Genomic DNA, 17974 nt, shown 5'->3' with positions numbered 1-17974 from the left:
TAGTAGGTTTTACTTTTGCCTGAGTTTCAGCATTTCAGGGCTAGTTTGCTTTATTAGCATTTTGTGGTTTGGAATGCACTTTGCAGGAACCATCACCATTCAAAACTACACTGAACATTGTTTTAAACATGTTTCTGTCCCAGACCACAGTGGTTAAGTTTGGATTCTACTGATTTCAAAAACACATGTTCAATCCATAGTTAATTTAGAATACATTAATGTCATGTCAAGAGATAGGCCAGGTGCAGTGGCTCACGCTTGTAATCCCAGCACTTTGGGAGGCCAAGGTGGGCGGGTCACCTGAGGTCAGGAGTTTGAGACCAGCCTGGCCAACATGGCAAAACCCCATCTCTACTAAAAATACAAAAATTAGCCTGACATGGGGACGAGCTCCTATAATCCCAGCTACTCAGGAGGCTGAGGCAGGAGAATCACTTGAACCCGGGAGCCAGAAGTTGCAGTGAGCCGAGATCATGTCACTCCACTCCAGCCTGGGTGACAGAGTAAGTCTCCGTCTCAAAAGATAAATAGTAATAATAATAATAATAATAATAATATGTCAGTAAGTAATATTACACCTTCCCTCCTGTCTCTCCTTGTCCCTTAGGTTTACCTAACAACAATAGTTTTCTGTGTAGCTTGGCTTGGGGTGTGCAGCTGGACTTCACTTCTGCACTTGTTTGTCAGACCTTCCTCCCCAGATTCATCCCCTTGCTGTCCCCTACATTCTTTGCATGGTTACAAGGACTTCATAGGACCATGCCAAAGCTGTAGATGTTAACAGCTCTTTTCACTGCATTTAGAAGTGAGCATTACCTAAGCATTTGGATATGTAGGTACTTTTTTGCAAAACACATTAATCAGATTTTTCTAGAAGGCACAACAGTCTGAGTAGGGCTGACACACTATTTTTCTTTAAAATGAATATATTCCTAAATGTTCTCCTTGGATATATTTCTAAGCATTTTTCCTTTTTTCTCTCAAGTAAAGAATTACGAAATCAACAGGAAAATATCAGACATTTTTCTCTTTCATAAATTTTGTTTGATACACGCATGGAACACTTTGGTAAAAGAGCTACTTTATTTTGAGCAGATTAAAGAATGTGCTGATGAACCGGTTGGAAAAGGTTACATGGTTTCCTGCTTGGTGGATCACCGAGGCAACATCACTGAGTATCAGTGTCACCAGTACATTACCAAGATGACGGCCATCATTTTTAGTGATTACCGTTTAATCTGTGGCTTCATGGATGACTGCAAAAATGACATCAACATTCTGAAATGTGGCAGTATTCGGCTTGGAGAAAAGGTATCTAACACTACATTCATTGTGTGAAAAGCTTTGTATAACTGACATGAGAAAAATTTAGGACTGGAGTGACCTTAAGTTGAAATTAAAGAAGCTTGTCCAGACAGCCCTAAGAGCTAAGGCTGGTTCACAATGTATTTCATGTGTGTGTGTTTTTTTTTTTTTTTTTTTTGAGACGGAGTCTGGCTCTGTCGCCCAGGCTGGAGTGCAGTGGCCGGATCTCAGCTCACTGCAAGCTCCGCCTCCCAGGTTTATGCCATTCTCCTGCCTCAGCCTCCCGAGTAGCTGGGATTACAGGCGCCGGCCACCTCGCCCGGCTAGTTTTTTTTTGTATTTTTTAGTAGAGACGGGGTTTCACCGTGTTAGCCAGGATGGTCTCGATCTCCTGACCTTGTGATCCGCCCGTCTCGGCCTCCCAAAGTGCTGGGATTACAGGCTTGAGCCACCCCGCCCGGCCTATTTCATGTGTTTGTAGCAAAATATTTCAGTACTGTATGGGAAGCAGAGGAATTAATACCTGCAAAGAGTGATGTTATTGTCACAATATTTGACCAGCTGCTGGTTACCTATAATGTGCCTCTGGCAAGTGAGAGACCTGAGTTCTCTAATCATTTTTTTTGAGACAGTCTCCCTCTGTTGCCCAGGCTGGAGTACAGTGGTGGGATGTCAGCTCACTGCAGCCTCAGCCTCCTGGGTTCAAGTGATTCTCCAGCCTCAGCTTCCCGAGTAGCTGGAACTACAGGCGTGCACCACCACCCCCGGCTAATTTTTGTTTTTGTTTTTGTTTTTTTTTGTGACAGAGTCTCTCTGTCGCCCAGGCTGGAGTGCAGTGGCCGGATCTCAGCTCACTGCAAGCTCCGCCTCCCAGGTTCATGCCATTCTCCTGCTTCAGCCTCCCGTGTAGCTGGAACTACAGGTGCCCGCCACCGCGCCCGGCTAATTTTTGTATTTTTAGTAGAGACGGGGTTTCTCCAGGTTAGCCAGGATGGTCTCGATCTCCTGACCTCGTGATCTGCCCATCTCGGCCTCCCAAAGTGCTGGATTACAGGTGTGAGCCACCACGCCTGGCCAATTTTTGTGTTTTTAATAGAGATGGGGTTTCATCATGTCGGCCAGGCTGATCTTGAACTCCTGACCTCAAGTGATCTACCCGCCTTGGCCTCCCAAAGTGCTGGAATTACAGGCAAGAACCACTGGTCCCCGCTGAGTTCAATAATCTTTCTCTGCATATATCCCACTGTTAGCATAAAAAAATTACTGGCTGGGTGCGGGGGCTCACGCCTGTAATCCCAACGCTTTGGGAGCCCGAGGCGGGTGGATCACAAGTTCAGGAGATCAAGACCATCCTGACTAACATGGCAAAACCCCATCTCTACTAAAAATACAAAAAAAAAAAAAAATTAGCTGGGCGTGGTGGCAGGCGCCTGTAGTCCCAGCTACTTGGGAGGCTGAGGCGGAAGAATGGCATGAACCCGGGAGGTGGAGCTTGCAGTGAGCCCAAATGGCGCCACTGCTCTCCAGCCTGGGAGACAGAGCGAGACTCCTCAAAAAAACAACAACAAAAAATTCCTTAGGGTACTGGCTGCTGTCCATCTATCAAATGTTAGAAAATTTTAAGATATGTGAAGGTACTTCTAGTTGGTTGGAAGAAAAGTCCTCTCTAAATATGATATATTATTAATCTTCATCTCAGAAGAACTGATTTTAGTAAAGACAGGAAAGAAAATAACTACCTAGCTAGTTTCTTCTTCCACAGTTATATCTGATCTTATTTTTGGACGTAGTCTGCTGAACAGAAAGTCACAATAGAGATTTGGCCAGGTTTATTCTGAATTTGTTTGCTCAGCAAAAATGAAAAAAACTCCTGAAAAGTAATGGATGCCAGTGGGAGAGGGAGCCTGAAACCTCTGGCATCAGCTGTTAATTGCTATTGCTGCTCATTAATCTGCTGTTCAGGAAATATGATGGAAAATAAAACCCATTTGTCCCTTTGCCCTCTATTTGTTCATGGTTGGCAGGCGTCTATCACTGACAAAGGGGACATGGTGTTAGGATCCTGGAACTGAGCACACAGTTCAAATGAAGGGTTTCTTTCTGCGTATTGTCTGGCTGTCACCAAAGCCCTGATGCCCTTTCCTTAATATCAGCACAGGGCCTGGTCCCTTATCAGCGTGTACCGCTGAGTTGGTTTTGAAAAACTGTGTGAGCTTGGCATAAATCTTTCAGGCAAATAAAGAAAGGGCAGCTTTAATAAAGAACGCAGTGTTTTCCTTCCCAACAGACTCTCGAAATGGCACAAAAGCACTTAAGTCACTCTGATGATTCAGGAAGCTCCTCTGACTTTATTTAGGATGTTGAAAATTATATCCAATTCCAAACCTGACTCCTTTTAAAATCTCCAGTGTTCCAAACATTCCTTTCAGGAATGAGCGATAAGGCTTTTTCACCCTCTTGATGAGTGCTCCATGCAGTAAAGCCAAGCGTTTCAGTCTCTCCATGGAGTAGTTCTTGCCTGGTAACTACCAAGGTAGCAGCCGATTAGCCTCCATCTAGCTCTCTGAATTGTCACCTACATGTATGAGTTACTAAGTCTGTAGTTACTGAAACGATTGCAGAAAATAGTATTGCTGGAGCCAAAAGGCACAGCAGGATTGTTTATTCAACTTAGATAAAATAACAAAAATTGTTTCTTTGGACCAAAGATAGAAATGATACTCTTGTCATTTAATCTTTCAGTATGCCTACCAGTTGGGTGAAATTTCAGTTTATACCAGATCACTACGCCAGCATCAAAGGCTTTCTTGTATTTTGGGGACAGTGAGATGGACTCACACCTGAACTTCTGAAAAAACACCTTCCTTCCTATATCATATCACTCTGTACTACAGCCAAGTTTAAAAAAGAGGGAGGCATGTTCTCAGCTCTTCTCTGCCTTTTCTAAACACCGTAGTTTGCTTTTCTGAAGCTAGTTATTTAGATAGAAAAATTATCCTGAAAATTAACAAAGCGGCTTCTGAACACAGAAAACAACAGGCTTGTCAGTTTCAAATTTGCTGCCACTGAAGCTTGAAATTCTTCTATGAATGACTTTGACCTGACCTCTTACAAAGGTCCGAGGAGAGAAGTCATGGTTAATCTGTTGGTACTTTGCCTTTGTATGAACACATAAATGTCATAATTTCAAAACTATGATTTTTTCAAATGTTAATATAAATTTTAGAACAAAGAAGATATATTAATAAAGCCTTTAGAGTTTTGTATAATAGTACATTTTGTCAAAATAAAAGGGCAGATTTCCTAAAGTAAAGGTATAAATGATTTACATCATCTAAAGAAAAAGACTATGGCTTCCAACAGAGGAACTCAATTGTGGACATGTGCCATAGTATTAGTACTTTTATGCTTTTCTCTCAGTAGCTGTATCATTTATTATTTATTATTTCACTTATTATTTCCTGCTTTTAACCACTTAATTTGGGTAATTCTGATATCCCTTTTTCCTTTATCTAGTGAGGTAGATTACAGAAGACAGCAGAAGGATTGAAATAGAGAATGGTTTATAGCAGAGATAAAAAACCGAGTTCTCGCGTACTGTTTAGAGATTAGTGTTAGCATCTGTTGTAGGCTGTTTTTTTTTTTTTTTGGTGGCGGTCATTGTTGTTAAAGGACACGGAATATGGGGAAGAAAAAATACTGCATATCAAACTTCTAAAAACAGATCAAGGCATTGGCAGTGGATTTTAGGCAGATGTTTTTCTACCATAATAAAGTTAACAAAAAATTATTGTAAGTTCATTTATAGGATAATTTATTACTCATATGCCAAGCCTGTGTATTAATAACTTTTTAAACCTAAATGAACTTATTTTCTCATAATATGCAGGTGTGTAGTTCACCTCACTTTAATTCATGTTTGGTAACTAACCATGCAGTCTTCGTTGTCAAATATTTGTATGCATTTCAGTTATAAACTCAAATGGGGTACACTAAAAGCTCAGAGACTCTGAGGAACTCCTGAAATACCCTTATTTGAAAAAAGTATTTATCTGAAAGTTACAATAAATGGAAACATCTAGTAGAAGTGTTGTTATGACCTAATACCAGTGTAGTCAAATACAGTCACATGTTGTTTATCGATGAAGATACAACGAGGATACCAGGACACGTTCTGAGAAATGTGTTGTTAGGTGAGTTTATCACTGCGTGAGTATCATGGAGGACACTACACACACCTAGATGATGCAGCCTATTACACACCTAGGCTATGTAGTATAGCCTGTTGCTCCTAGGCTACAAACCTGTACAGCATGTGGCTATTCTGAAATACTGGAGACATTTATAACACAATTATAGTACTTGTATATATAAGTACATATAAGCATAGGAAAGGTACAGTAAGAAACACAGTATTCCATAGCTGGGTGTGGTGGTATGTGCCTCTAGTCCCAGCTGCTTGGGAGGCTGAGGCAGGAGGATCACTTGAGCCCAGGAGCTTGGGACTGCAGTGAACTATGATCCCTTCACTGCACTCCAGCCTGGGTGGCAGAGCAAGACCCTGTCTCTTAAAAAAATAAATAAAAATAAAAACTAAACAATAACAGCAAAAAAAAAAACAAGTTTTGGGAGTTTTTTGTAGGTGTTTAGGAGTTTTTTGTGGGTGAATGGGTAGGAGTAGGCTCCACTCACTCACCCAGTTAACCCCAGCTCTAAATAAATAAATGAAGGACTGTTAGCTGGACACTTTATGTTCTACAACTCAAATGAGTGAGTTAACTCCTCTGAGCCTCTGTTCATTCATGTCCACAGTAGATATCAGAGCTGTGTCCTTTCTTCATATGTGTGTCAGGAGATAACATGAAAGCTTTCGTGGAAACCCTTGGAAATTAAGGTGCTATAGACAAATCCTGTTAAAATAGAAAAAAATACATTCTTTGGTTGATTTGAAATTTTGTCTGAAGTAGGTGTTACCCTACTTGGTTTTAGGAATCTTTTTTTTTTGTCCTGAGACAGAGTTCACTCTTGTTGTCTAGGCTGGAGTGCAGTGGCCCTAACTCAGCTCACTGCAACCTCCGCGTCCCAGGTTCAAGCAATTCTCTCACCTCAGCTTCCTGAGTAGCTGGGGTTATAGGTGGGTGTCACCACACCCAGCTATTTTTTGTATTTTTAGTAGAGACAGGGTTTCATCACGTTGGCCAGGCTGGTCTCGAAATCCTAACCTCAGATAATCTGCCCACCTCGGCCTCCCAAAGTGCTGGGATTATAGGCATGAGCCACCACTCCTGGCCATAATCTTTTTATTGTATGTAGATTATTTCATAGATATGTATTTTATTATAACAAGATTTTGAGTGCGTGTGTATAAATAAGTGATAGCATTATATATTTTTTATTTTATTTTATTTATTTTTTTTTGAGACAGAGCCTCACACTGTCCCCCAGGCTGGAGTGCAATGGTGCAATCTCAGCTCACTGCAACCTCCACCTCCTGGGTTCAAGCAGTTTTCCTGCCTCAGCTTCCCAAGTAGCTGGGATTACAGGTGCACACCACCATACCCGGCTAATTTTTTGTATTTTTAGTACAGGCAGGGTTTCACTGTGTTGACCAGACTGATCTTGAACTCTTGACCTCGTGATCTGCCCACCTTGGCCTCCTAAAGTGCTGGGATTACAGGCATGAGCCACCGCCCTGGACTGATAGCACTATATTTTAAGATACTTTGGTTTGCTATATTAGTGGTTATACCTTAAATTGTTGAAGCATATCTTATAAGTATAGATTAGGACTCTTGAGTAGAAAATATATAGGGGAACTGTCTCATATTTTGCATGAATAAATGTTTGTGGTTGCTATGGGGATGATGAAATGTACAATTAAAGATAATTGGATGGTTTTTAAGAAAACTCTCAAAAGCATTTTGTGTAAACAGTGGTAATCTTGTTAAATCCCATTAAGATAAATCCAGAACATCAAGTTGAGTATTAAACAACAGATTCTACATATTGGGATATTTGTGGACACTACAGAGTAGGAAAAGGAGAAAAAAGGTCTCTAACTTCTTAGTGGATTTTGTGGTTTGTTGGTTTTTAACTTGACTGAAAGCACTGTTATGGGGAAATGCCTGGAGATTTCGGCAGTGTAATTTCAGTATTGAACTATGACCAGAACTTTGAGCTGATATGGGTTTTTTGTTTTTTGTTTTTTTGTTTTTTTTTTTTTTGAGACGGAGTTTCTCTCTTTTCTCTCTTGTCACCCAGGCTGGAGTGCAGTGGCACGATCTCGGCTCATTGCAACCTCCGCCTCCCAGGTTCAGGCGATTCTCCTGCCTCTGCCTCCTGACTCGCTGGGATTACAGGCGCCCACCACTGTGCCCGGCTAATTTTTTGTATTTTTAGTAGAAATGGGGTTTCACCATGTTGGCCAGGCTGGTCTCGAACTCCTTACCTCAGGTGAGCCACCCGCCTCGGCCTTCCAAAGTGCAGGAATTACAGGCGTAAGCCACCGCACCCGGCCCTGTTGTATCTCTTATGAATTTTTGACATTTTAAATTTTTAAAAGTTCAAGTTCTTATTTCTAGTGCTAGCTAAACTATAATACTTAAACTTCCTAAGATCTCTGTTTCCATTTGTAGCATGCAAGTATTATATTCTAACTGAAGATTATTGAGAGCATTTTCCTTTATTTTTTTTTTTGAGACAGAGTCTCACTCTGTTGCCCAGGCTAGAGTGCAGTGGCTGGATCTCAGCTCACTGCAAGCTCCGCCTCCCAGGTTTACGCCATTCTCCTGCCTCAGCCTCCCGAGTAGCTGGGACTACAGGTGCCCGCCACCTCGCCCGGCTAATTTTTTGTATTTTTGGTAGAGACGGGGTTTCACCGAGTTAGCCAGGATGGTCTCGATCTCCTGACCTCGTGATCCGCCCGTCTCAGCTTCCCAAAGTGCTGGGATTAGAGGCTTGAGCCACCGCGCCCGGCCGAGAGCATTTTCTTTAACTTCCACAGTGTGGTTGGTTCTTACCTGATTCTCAGTAGAACGTTAATAAGCCAACTCTATGGTGAGGTGTTATTACTCTGTGTGTGTGGGTGTGGGTGTGTGTGTGGGGGGGGGGGGGGGGGTGTTTAGCCAAATGTTGTTTGTTTGAAACCCATGTGGTGAAAGTTTTAAAATATTAATATCCTCGCTATTTTAGGATGCACATTCACAGGGTGAGGTGGTATCATGCTTGGAGAAAGGCCTGGTGAAAGAAGCAGAAGAAAGAGAACCCAAGATTCAAGTTTCTGAACTCTGCAAGAAAGCTATTCTCCGGGTGGCTGAGCTGTCATCAGATGACTTTCACTTAGACCGGCATTTATATTTTGCTTGCCGAGATGATCGGGAGCGTTTTTGTGAAAATGTGAGTCAGCTCAGAAACTGTTCTTTTCTTCGTTTTATTTTTACACATATATAATTTTGTTTTAGTTAATTTAATTTTGTTGTTTTTTGAGAGACTGAGTCTCACTATGTTGACCAGGCTGATCATGAACTTCTAACCTCAAGCAATCCTCCCAGCTCAGCCTCCCTAATTTTTGAGACAGGGTCTTACTGTGTTTCCCAGGCTGGTGTGCAGTGGTGTGATCATGGCTCACTGCAGCCTCCAACTCTGGGTCCAAGCAATTCTTCTGCCTCAGCCTCCCAAGTAGCTAAGACCATAGGAAAGCACCATCTTGCCTGGCCAATTTTTTAAAAAAATTTTTGTAGAGATGGGGCCTTGCTATATTGCCCAGACTGGTCTTGAACCCTTGGCCTCAGATGATCCTCCTACCTCTGTCTCTGAAAGTACTAGAATTATAGACACGAGCCACTGTGACTTAAATATTTTTTAATACTCTATTCTAACATAAAATAAGCCATCAAGAAACCTCACATGTAGAAAAGCCACAGAAATGGAAGATGAAATTGGTCCCAGTATAGCAGAAAGTGGTAACTGGGTGCTCAGCCTTGATGACTGAACATTTAGTTAACAGCTGGCTTCTGATAATCTCCACATAGTATTTTTTCTGCCTTATCTCACTTCTCAATTTCAGTTCTTGGAGGTCTGTTTTATCTATAGGAATTTTATTTTACCTAGGGTCTTATTTACATCTACTCAGTGGCTAAAACTTTGACACATTATGTATTTACATGTTTTTGACTAAGGTGAAGAAAATAGCAGGTGGCTAATTTTTAAAACCAAATCCTTGATTACCACCTGCTGACTCTATAGAACAGCCTTCTAACACTTTAAATAGAATAGTCTCTCCATCCTTACAACAATGTACTGAAAGTAACTTGTGTACACTTCCTCTCTGCCTGCTGGTTTGCATTAACAGCTTTAACCATCAGAGCCACTGATGTAAGAGTTTTGTTAACACTAGCATACACTTGTAAGAAAGAAGACTCAGAGGCCGGGTGCGGTGGCTCACGCCTGTAATCCCAGCCCTTTGGGAGGCCAAGGCAGGCGGATCACTTGAGGTCAGGAGTTCGAGACCAGCCTGGCCAATGTGGTGAAACCCCATCTCTACTAAAAAAACAAAAGTCAGTTGGGCAGGGTGGCGGGTGCCTGTAATCCCAGTTACTTGGGATTCTGAGGCAGGAGAATTGCTTGAACCCAGGAGTCAGAGGTTGCACTGAGCTAAGATTGTGCCACTGCACTCCAGCCTGGGCAACACAGCAAGACTCTATCTCAAAAAAAAAAAAAAAAAAAAATACTCAGACTCTGACACTTCTCTTGGTTCCCTAATTAACAAAATATATTTGAGAACAAATGACAAACTCCAGATATCATGGGAATATTTTTTTCATCTTTACAGCAGTCACTGTTTTTGTTAAAAGCCTATTAAATTTTATAAATGGCAGAACTGTTTGTCCTGTCCAAAGGTACTTACCATTATAATCGTTTAATAGAAAGTTCTATATGCAATTGTGGATAATGTTCAGCATAACTATTTAGATAAAGTAATAATAATGTGTATGTTCCATCTTATAGACACAAGCTGGTGAGGGCAGAGTGTATAAGTGCCTCTTTAACCATAAATTTGAGGAATCCATGAGTGAAAAGGTAAGTATTACTTTGAAACTAATGAATGTTTTATTTGTTTTTTAAAAGCTTTCTCAGCCGGGCAGTGGCTCACACCTGTAATCCCAGCGCTTTGGGAGGCTGAGGCGGGTGGATCATGGGGTTAGGAGTTCAAGACCAGCCTGGCCAAGATGGTGAAACCCCGTCTGTACTAAAAATACAAAAATTAGCTGGGCGTGGTGGCGGGCGCCTGTAATCCCAGCTACTCTGGAGGCTGAAGCAGGAGAATCGCTTGAACCTGAGAGGTGGAGGTTGCAGTGAGCTGAGATCATGCCACTGCACTCCAGCCTGGGTGACATAGTGAGACTCTGTCTCAAAAAAAAAAAAAAAAAAGCTTTCTCAATTTCTCTCAAACAATATTCTTATAATCTTATACCAAAATGTAAATGACTGATAAAGCTCACTCCTTTCAGAGGCAAGGTACTTGGGTTTAAGCATATTTGGCTGAAACCAAGAAAATGAAACCCTGATTGTGATATCTAGATAGTGAGAAGCCAAGTGGGGTTGTTTTTTTAGGTTTTTTTTTTTTTTGAGGTGGAGTCTTTCTCTGTCACCCCTGCTGGGTTGCAGTAGCGTGATCTCGGCTCGCTGCAGCCTCTGCCTCCCGGGTTCAGGCGAGTCTCTTGCCTCAGTCTCCCTAATTGCTATGACTACAGGCACCTGCCAGCATGTCCGGCTAATTTCTGTATTTTTAATAGAGACGGGGTTTCACCATGTTGGCCAAGCTGGTCTTGAACTCCTAACCTCAGGTGATCCACCCGCCTCTCACTGTGGTTTTATATAAAATTCTCAGTGTGATTTTATATAAAATTCTCAGATGTTACTTTGTTTGGGGAGTAAAATCAGAGAATTTTATATAAAACCACACTAAGGCCAGCCCTGCCTCCTCAAGAAGTTTAGGTTAACCAAATCAATGTGCTTTCTAGGCAATTAGCTATTTAATTTTTCAGCAGCTGTATCATTAAGCATCTTCTTTTAGTTCTTTGTCCCTGCATGAAGGCAAGAATTGTTGATGGCTTATGAAATAATTAATTTTGCTATCTTGTCATTTACTTTCCTGTGTAGCTGAAGAAATGTTTCTCATTTCCTTTTTCTTGTATCATTTGAACAGTCTTATTCAAATCTTATATCATTATTCAGATGATATAGAATAATTGAATAATTGTATTTTAAAGCATTGAACAGAATATCCAAAATGTTGTTTTGTTTTTTTGAGACGGAGTCTTGCTCTGTTGCCCAGACTGGAGTGCAGTGGCACGATCTTGGCTCACTGCAAGCCCCGCCTTCCAGGTTCATGCCATTCTCCTGCCTCAGCCTCCTGGTAGCTGGGACTACAGGCACCTGCCACCACGCCCGGCTAATTTTTTGTGTTTTTAGTGGAGACGAGGTTTCACAGTGTTAGCCAGGATGGTCTCGATCCCCTGACCTTGTGATCCGCCTGCCTCAGCCTCCCAAAGTGCTGGGATTACAGGCGTGAGCCACCGCGCCCGGCCCCAAATGTTATGTTAGTTGCCAGTTTGATGCTGGTAAAATTTATGTTACGGGTATTGTTAAAGTGGAAAAGAATGCTGTGTCAGGTTAACGTATTGGGATCTACGAGATACTTACTTATTTTGGACAGCCGCTATTGCAGCAACAACTAGCAAGTGACTACAGAATTTCTAGGTTCTCCACCCACTTACCCCTGTCTCATGCCACACTAGTTTAGCTCAATTGTGAAAATTTTAACCAAACTTACAGATAGATATGTTGGTAATAACTGCAGTTGTTGACATGTACTTGGCTGAGTCGCCATGCTCATCTTAGAGGTACACGTTAACAGTAAAGTTACATGAGTGGTCTCACAGCTGTTGCTGTACTCTTTCCTCAGTGTCGAGAAGCACTCACAACCCGCCAAAAGCTGATTGCCCAGGATTATAAAGTCAGTTATTCATTGGCCAAATCCTGTAAAAGTGACTTGAAGAAATACCGGTGCAATGTGGAAAACCTTCCGCGGTCGCGTGAAGCCAGACTCTCCTACCTACTAATGTGCCTGGAGTCAGCTGTACACAGAGGTAGCATTCTTTTTTTTTTTTTTAATCATTTCTGTTTCTTTTTGGATTCATACTCTAAAGCTTTATATATATAAATGTTAGTTTCTGCCCATATTTACTTTTTTGAGTATTTTTCATGTTGTTTATTTTATTTTATTTTTTTTTTGAGATGGAGTCTCACTCTGTCACCCAGGCTGGAGTGCAGTGGCGTGATCTCGGCTCACTGCAACCTCTGCCTCCCGAATTCAAGCGATTCTGCTGCCTCAGCCTCCCAAGTAGCTGGGATTACAGGCGAGCGCCACTACACCTGGCTAGCTTTTGTATTTTTATTACAGACAGGGTTTCACTATGTTGGTCAGGCAGGTCTTGAACTCCCAAACTTCGGTGGTCCGCCCACCTCGGCCTCCCAAATTGCTGGGACTACAGGCGTGAGCCACCTGGCAATTTTTTTTTTTTTTTAATAGAAATGGGGTTTTGCCATGTTGGCTGGCCTGGTCTCAAAACTCCTGCCCTCAAGCGATCCTCCCACCTTGGCCTCCTGGAGTGCTGGGATTATAGGCATGAACCACCATGCCCAGCTGAATAGTTTTCTTTTCTTTTTTTTTTTTTTTTGAGACAGAGTCTTGCTCTGTCACCAGGCTGTAGTGCAGTGGCACAATCTCGGCTCACTGCAACCTCCGACTCCCTAGTTCAGCCTCCGGAGTAGCTGGGATTATAGGCATGCACTACCACGCCCAGCTAATTTTTGTATTTTTAGTAGAGACGGGATTTCACCATGTTAGCCGCAATGGTCTTGATCTCCTGACCTCATGATCCACCTGCCTCGGCCTCCCAAAGTGCTGGGATTACAGTTGTGAGCCACTGCGCCCGGCCTAGTTTTCATTTTTGAAATACACATTGTGCAACATTTTGGGGAAACTCAGGGTAGCGCGATTTAGCACATGGGTCAGACTTGGCTTCAAATTTTGGCTTTATCACTAAACTAACTGTCTGGGTGACCAGTTTTTGTTTTGTTTTGTTTTAATCTTTTAAGTTTTCCCCATTGACATTTACAGCTCAAAGAAGTTGGGAGAGCGTATAGTGAATATCTGAAATGTAGTCTTTTCCAAAAGCTTTAATTGTGTAGGTCAGTGAAGATTGTTCTTTGGCTTTCATTTTTACCCCAATAGTTATTGATAAGACTTCCATGGGCAAAGCATTTGCATTATTACTGCAGTAGTGTAAAACCTGTTTCATGCAGAACACTGACAGGAGAAGCCTGAATATCTGGAGTCTAAGCCTATTTTATGTTGCTAAAGCTTTTGCTAATTCTGAGCTTTTCAGATGTTAGCATGACTGATAGATATATTGTATGACACGTAGAAATATGTACTTTTAATAGGTGGTGATTTCTGATGCTAATGCATAGCGTCACCTTTCGTAATGTTATGACTTACATCCTAACTTAGGGCGACAAGTGAGCAGTGAGTGCCAGGGGGAGATGTTGGATTACCGACGCATGTTGATGGAAGACTTTTCTCTGAGCCCTGAGATCATTCTAAGCTGTCGGGGGGAGATTGAACACCATTGTTCCGGATTACATCGAAAAGGGCGGACTCTACACTGTCTGATGAAAGTAGTTCGCGGGGAGAAGGGGAACCTTGGAATGAACTGCCAGCAGGCGGTAAGGAGACATTTGCGATTGCCATTTTGAATGTCACATTTATCAGCTGAGGAGCCTCTTCTTGATGCTGTCCTACCTTGCTTTATATGGATCATTTGTGATACCACATTGAACAGTAGGTACTAATCACCAGAGACTGCACGTTGCTTCTTCAGGCATATCTTAGTAAGAATGTGGCATTTGCTACACAGAGCAAAAGTTTGAGCTCATAATCAATAAAAAGAATCGTCTTCTTAGATAGATAGAATGTATTCTTTGCTAGAGTTCCTAAAGAAAGGGCAGCTTGCTAGACTGGATTTCCTAAACTCAGAATCAAGGCAAACCCAGTTCCAATCAAGGCAAACCCAGTTCCAATGAGGATAGTCCCTCTACCAAGAGAGAATTTGCCTGTTATAATAGGTTTGATTGAGTTGAGGCTGAAAAAGAGTTGGTATGAATTGAAATTTTTTCTAAGAGTTTCTTTCTGTTACTGATTTGCAGCATGGCATGAATTGCTAGCCTGAGGGATTAAGAGAGCATGTCGTTTTTGAAATCACACTACCTTTTCTTCATATACTAGGGCAACTATGCATGGAAGAGCCATTTTCTTTTTAATTTAATTTAATGTTAAGTTCCAGGATACATGTGCAGGATGTGCAGGTTTGTTACATGGGTAAACATGTGCCATCATGGGAGTCCTTTTTCTGTCCCTAAACCTCACAGCGTACTTTGCTTGGAAAGATAAAGTTCTTCTTGATTTGGCGTTCATAAACAGTTCAATAACTATAGGTCAGGTACAAAACACAAAGTTAATGTGTTAGAGATTTAGTACATCTCTTTCATTCCTGTTGTCCATGTTGATTACTTTTTACTGGATAGGAGTCTTAGAGCAACTGAACATACCACATGCACCAGTGTGCCCTGTGCAGTGAACTTTCCTTTAGAGAATACGAGAGATAGTTTCACTTTATATCCTAGAATAGTAGAAACTTGAGGCTCTCCTCCCTCAGTGTAACTTTAGAAAACCAGTCAGTCTATTATTTTGTAGTTAGCATTTTTATTAAAAACTGGATATCTGGCTGGGCGCGGTGGCTCAAGCCTGTAATCCCAGCACTTTGGGAGGCCAAGATGGGTGGATCACGAGGTCAGGAGATCGAGACCATCCTGGCTAACACGGTGAAACCCCGTCTCTACTAAAAATACAAAAAACTAGCCGGGCAAGATGGCGGGCGCCTGTAGTCCCAGCTACTCGGGAGGCTGAGGCAGGAGAATGGCGTAAACCCGGGAGGCGGAGCTTGCAGTGAGCCGAGATCGCGCCACTGCACTCTAGCCTGGGCGACAGAGTGAGACTCCGTCTCAAAAAAAAAAAAAAACCAACAAAAAAAAAAACTGGGTATCAACTTGAATTGTATTTTCCTGATAATCATGTAAAATCAGATTTTTACGGTCTGAAACAAAACTTTGCAGTCTGAAACACAACAGTTTTATAGAATTTGGATGTGGAGTAAAATTATATCTTAGCTTTAGTTACTCACCTTGGCCCAGAGTAGACGCCAGTACATGTGTGCATGCATGTCTGTGTGTATGTGCACACGCATGCATGTCTATGCATCCCATGGTGGAAAAATAGACAAATGTCTCACTTTTTAAAAATACCAACCTGGGCAGGAGGGAAGGCTTCTGGAATCTGCTGTTTGATTTTGCCACAGTGTTGTTGCTAAGGTGCAGTTGTTGCTGGTGACTGCCTTGGGAAACCTCTGTGCCAATGTAGGTCCTGGGACCCAGACCAAAAATGAATCAGGAGACAGCCTATATTTGCATTTCATCCTTAGAGCAGCATGGAAAGGTTGTTGGGGGAGAGTTAGGAATGAACCTACCTACCTTTTTTTTTTTTCTTTGACAGTCTCACTCTTGTTGCCCAGACTGGAGTGCAGTGGCATAATCTCTGTTCACTGCAACATCTGCCTCCCAGGTTCAAATGATTCTCCTGCCTCAGCCTCCTGAGTAGCTGGGATTACAGGCGCCCACCACTACGCCCAGCTAATTTTTGTATTTTTAGTAGAGATGGGGTTTCACCATGTTGGCTAGACTGGTCTCGAACTCTGGACCTCAGGTGATCTGCCCGCCTCAGCCTGGGATTACAGATGTAAGCCACCATGCCCGGCCTAAACCTGTCTTTTTACTGAGGCTACACTTGTAGTAAAGGATACAGAAAACAGAAAATAGACTGGTTTGACTTTATTTCGAGGCACCTAATTCACACCCAGGGCTTTTTAAAATTTAGCTTGTTGAAAGAACTAGTGACTCAACTTGAAAGATAACATAAGTACCACCCACATCACCCTTTGGGCCCAGAAGAAAAGTACTTTCCAAATCTAGAGGGTTGCTTCAAGTAATGAAACATATGGTTTTGCCCATATTAAATTTAGCCAAGTGGGGCTGGGTGTGGTGGCTCACTCCTCTAATCACAGCACTTTGGGAGGCTGAGGCAGGCAGATCGCTTGAGGTCAGGAGTTCATGACCAGCCTGGCCAACATGGTGAAACCCCGTCTCTACGAAAAATACGAAATTAGCCAGGCGTGGTGGCATGTACCTGTAGTCCCAGCTACTTGGGAGGCTGAAGCAGGAGAATCGCTTGAACCTGAGAGGCAGAGGTTGCAGTAAGCCAAGATCACACCGCTGCACTCCAGCCTGGGCAACAGAGGAAGACTCCATCTCAAAAAATAAAAAAATTAAAACATTAAAATAAAATAAAAAATAAATTTAGCCAAGCAGGAAAGAAACACTTTATTTTTATTTTTATGGACCCAGGGTTTTTAGCTTTTGCCCACAAAAATTGAAGGCCTAAATGATTCAAAGGGAGAAAAATGTCCTTAGTCTTCTGCTGCAGTATCCATCCCCAGTCAAATTGACGAATGTTTTAAAATAATTCATTTTGGGGGAGTTTCTTTTATTTTTTGTTGTTGTTTTGTTTTTTAAGTGATGAGGTCTCACCATGTTGCCCATGCCGGTCTCAAACGACTGCGCTAAAGCAGTCTGCCTGCTTTGGCCTCCCAGACTACTGGGATTACAGGCATGAGCCACTGTGCCTGGCCCCTTTTTTCTTTCTTTTTCAAATTTTTCTTCCTAATACAGCAGACTTCAGTACCTGTCTGTGGATGACCATTAGTTTTCCCTGTTCTCTGCTTGGTGATTGATTTAGTGATTTCTCAACAGGTAGTAAGCTGTAAAGCGTAAGGATAGTTACCATCTTGTTGAGTACCTACTCTCCCAAATGCACCATAATCATGAACTGTGAAATTCTCTTTATTCATGGCAGAACAAGTGTGGGCCCAGGCTCTCCTAGGCCAAAGATAACTGCCAGTCTTATTCTCTAATCATCTCTCTGAAGCATTTTCCCAGGTTTTCCTAAGCATGCCAGGGGCTGGAATAGGTGTATAATCGTGTAGCAATTCCCATTTTCAGTGTTTATTTCCCACGCTACTGTCACTAAATTCCAGAGTGGCAATGATCCCTGGAGCTGTTAGCCCACTAGGCTCTGGAGGGCATCCATTTTCGCCTGTAAATAGTTGCAGTCTAGTGCATGTATTGTTTTTTAAAGTTTGTCTGTCAGTCATGGATATTTAACTGATACAGTTCTTTTAGAGACTTGCAGACTCCCATGTTGCTTCCAACTTTTCTCAGAAAAAGATGTAGATACTTTGGTCTTTGTCAACAAATGTCATAAGTAACATTGGTAATCATTCGATAGTAATTTTCCTACCAGCTAACCATGGCATGTTGTAGCTTTCCCAAATTGCTACCAACAATTTTTGGTATAAATAACTAGAATATTGGAAATCTTTCATGTTTGTCTCATCTGGATTAGCAGCTTCTTTCAGGATAATAGAAGTTTGTG

At 42.0% G+C, this 17974-nt stretch overlaps 1 protein-coding gene across 1 annotated transcript in view; it reads left to right on the top strand.

The window, feature by feature from the left end:
- Window positions 1–17974, top strand: part of GLG1 (golgi glycoprotein 1) — a 160151-nt gene that overhangs the window by 105541 nt on the left and 36636 nt on the right. Inside the window, exons 4-8 of the mRNA XM_023202437.1 lie at window positions 1096–1311; window positions 8497–8700; window positions 10312–10383; window positions 12272–12455; window positions 13883–14097. Of these exons, the coding sequence (XP_023058205.1) occupies window positions 1096–1311; window positions 8497–8700; window positions 10312–10383; window positions 12272–12455; window positions 13883–14097 (891 nt within the window). The remainder of the gene's footprint in view (window positions 1–1095; window positions 1312–8496; window positions 8701–10311; window positions 10384–12271; window positions 12456–13882; window positions 14098–17974) is intronic.

This window comes from Piliocolobus tephrosceles, chromosome 17 (assembly GCF_002776525.5).
Source record: "Piliocolobus tephrosceles isolate RC106 chromosome 17, ASM277652v3, whole genome shotgun sequence".
NCBI lineage: Eukaryota > Metazoa > Chordata > Mammalia > Primates > Cercopithecidae > Piliocolobus > Piliocolobus tephrosceles.
Note: the sequence above shows the minus strand (reverse complement) of the source record. Positions and strands in the feature narration are given on the sequence as shown.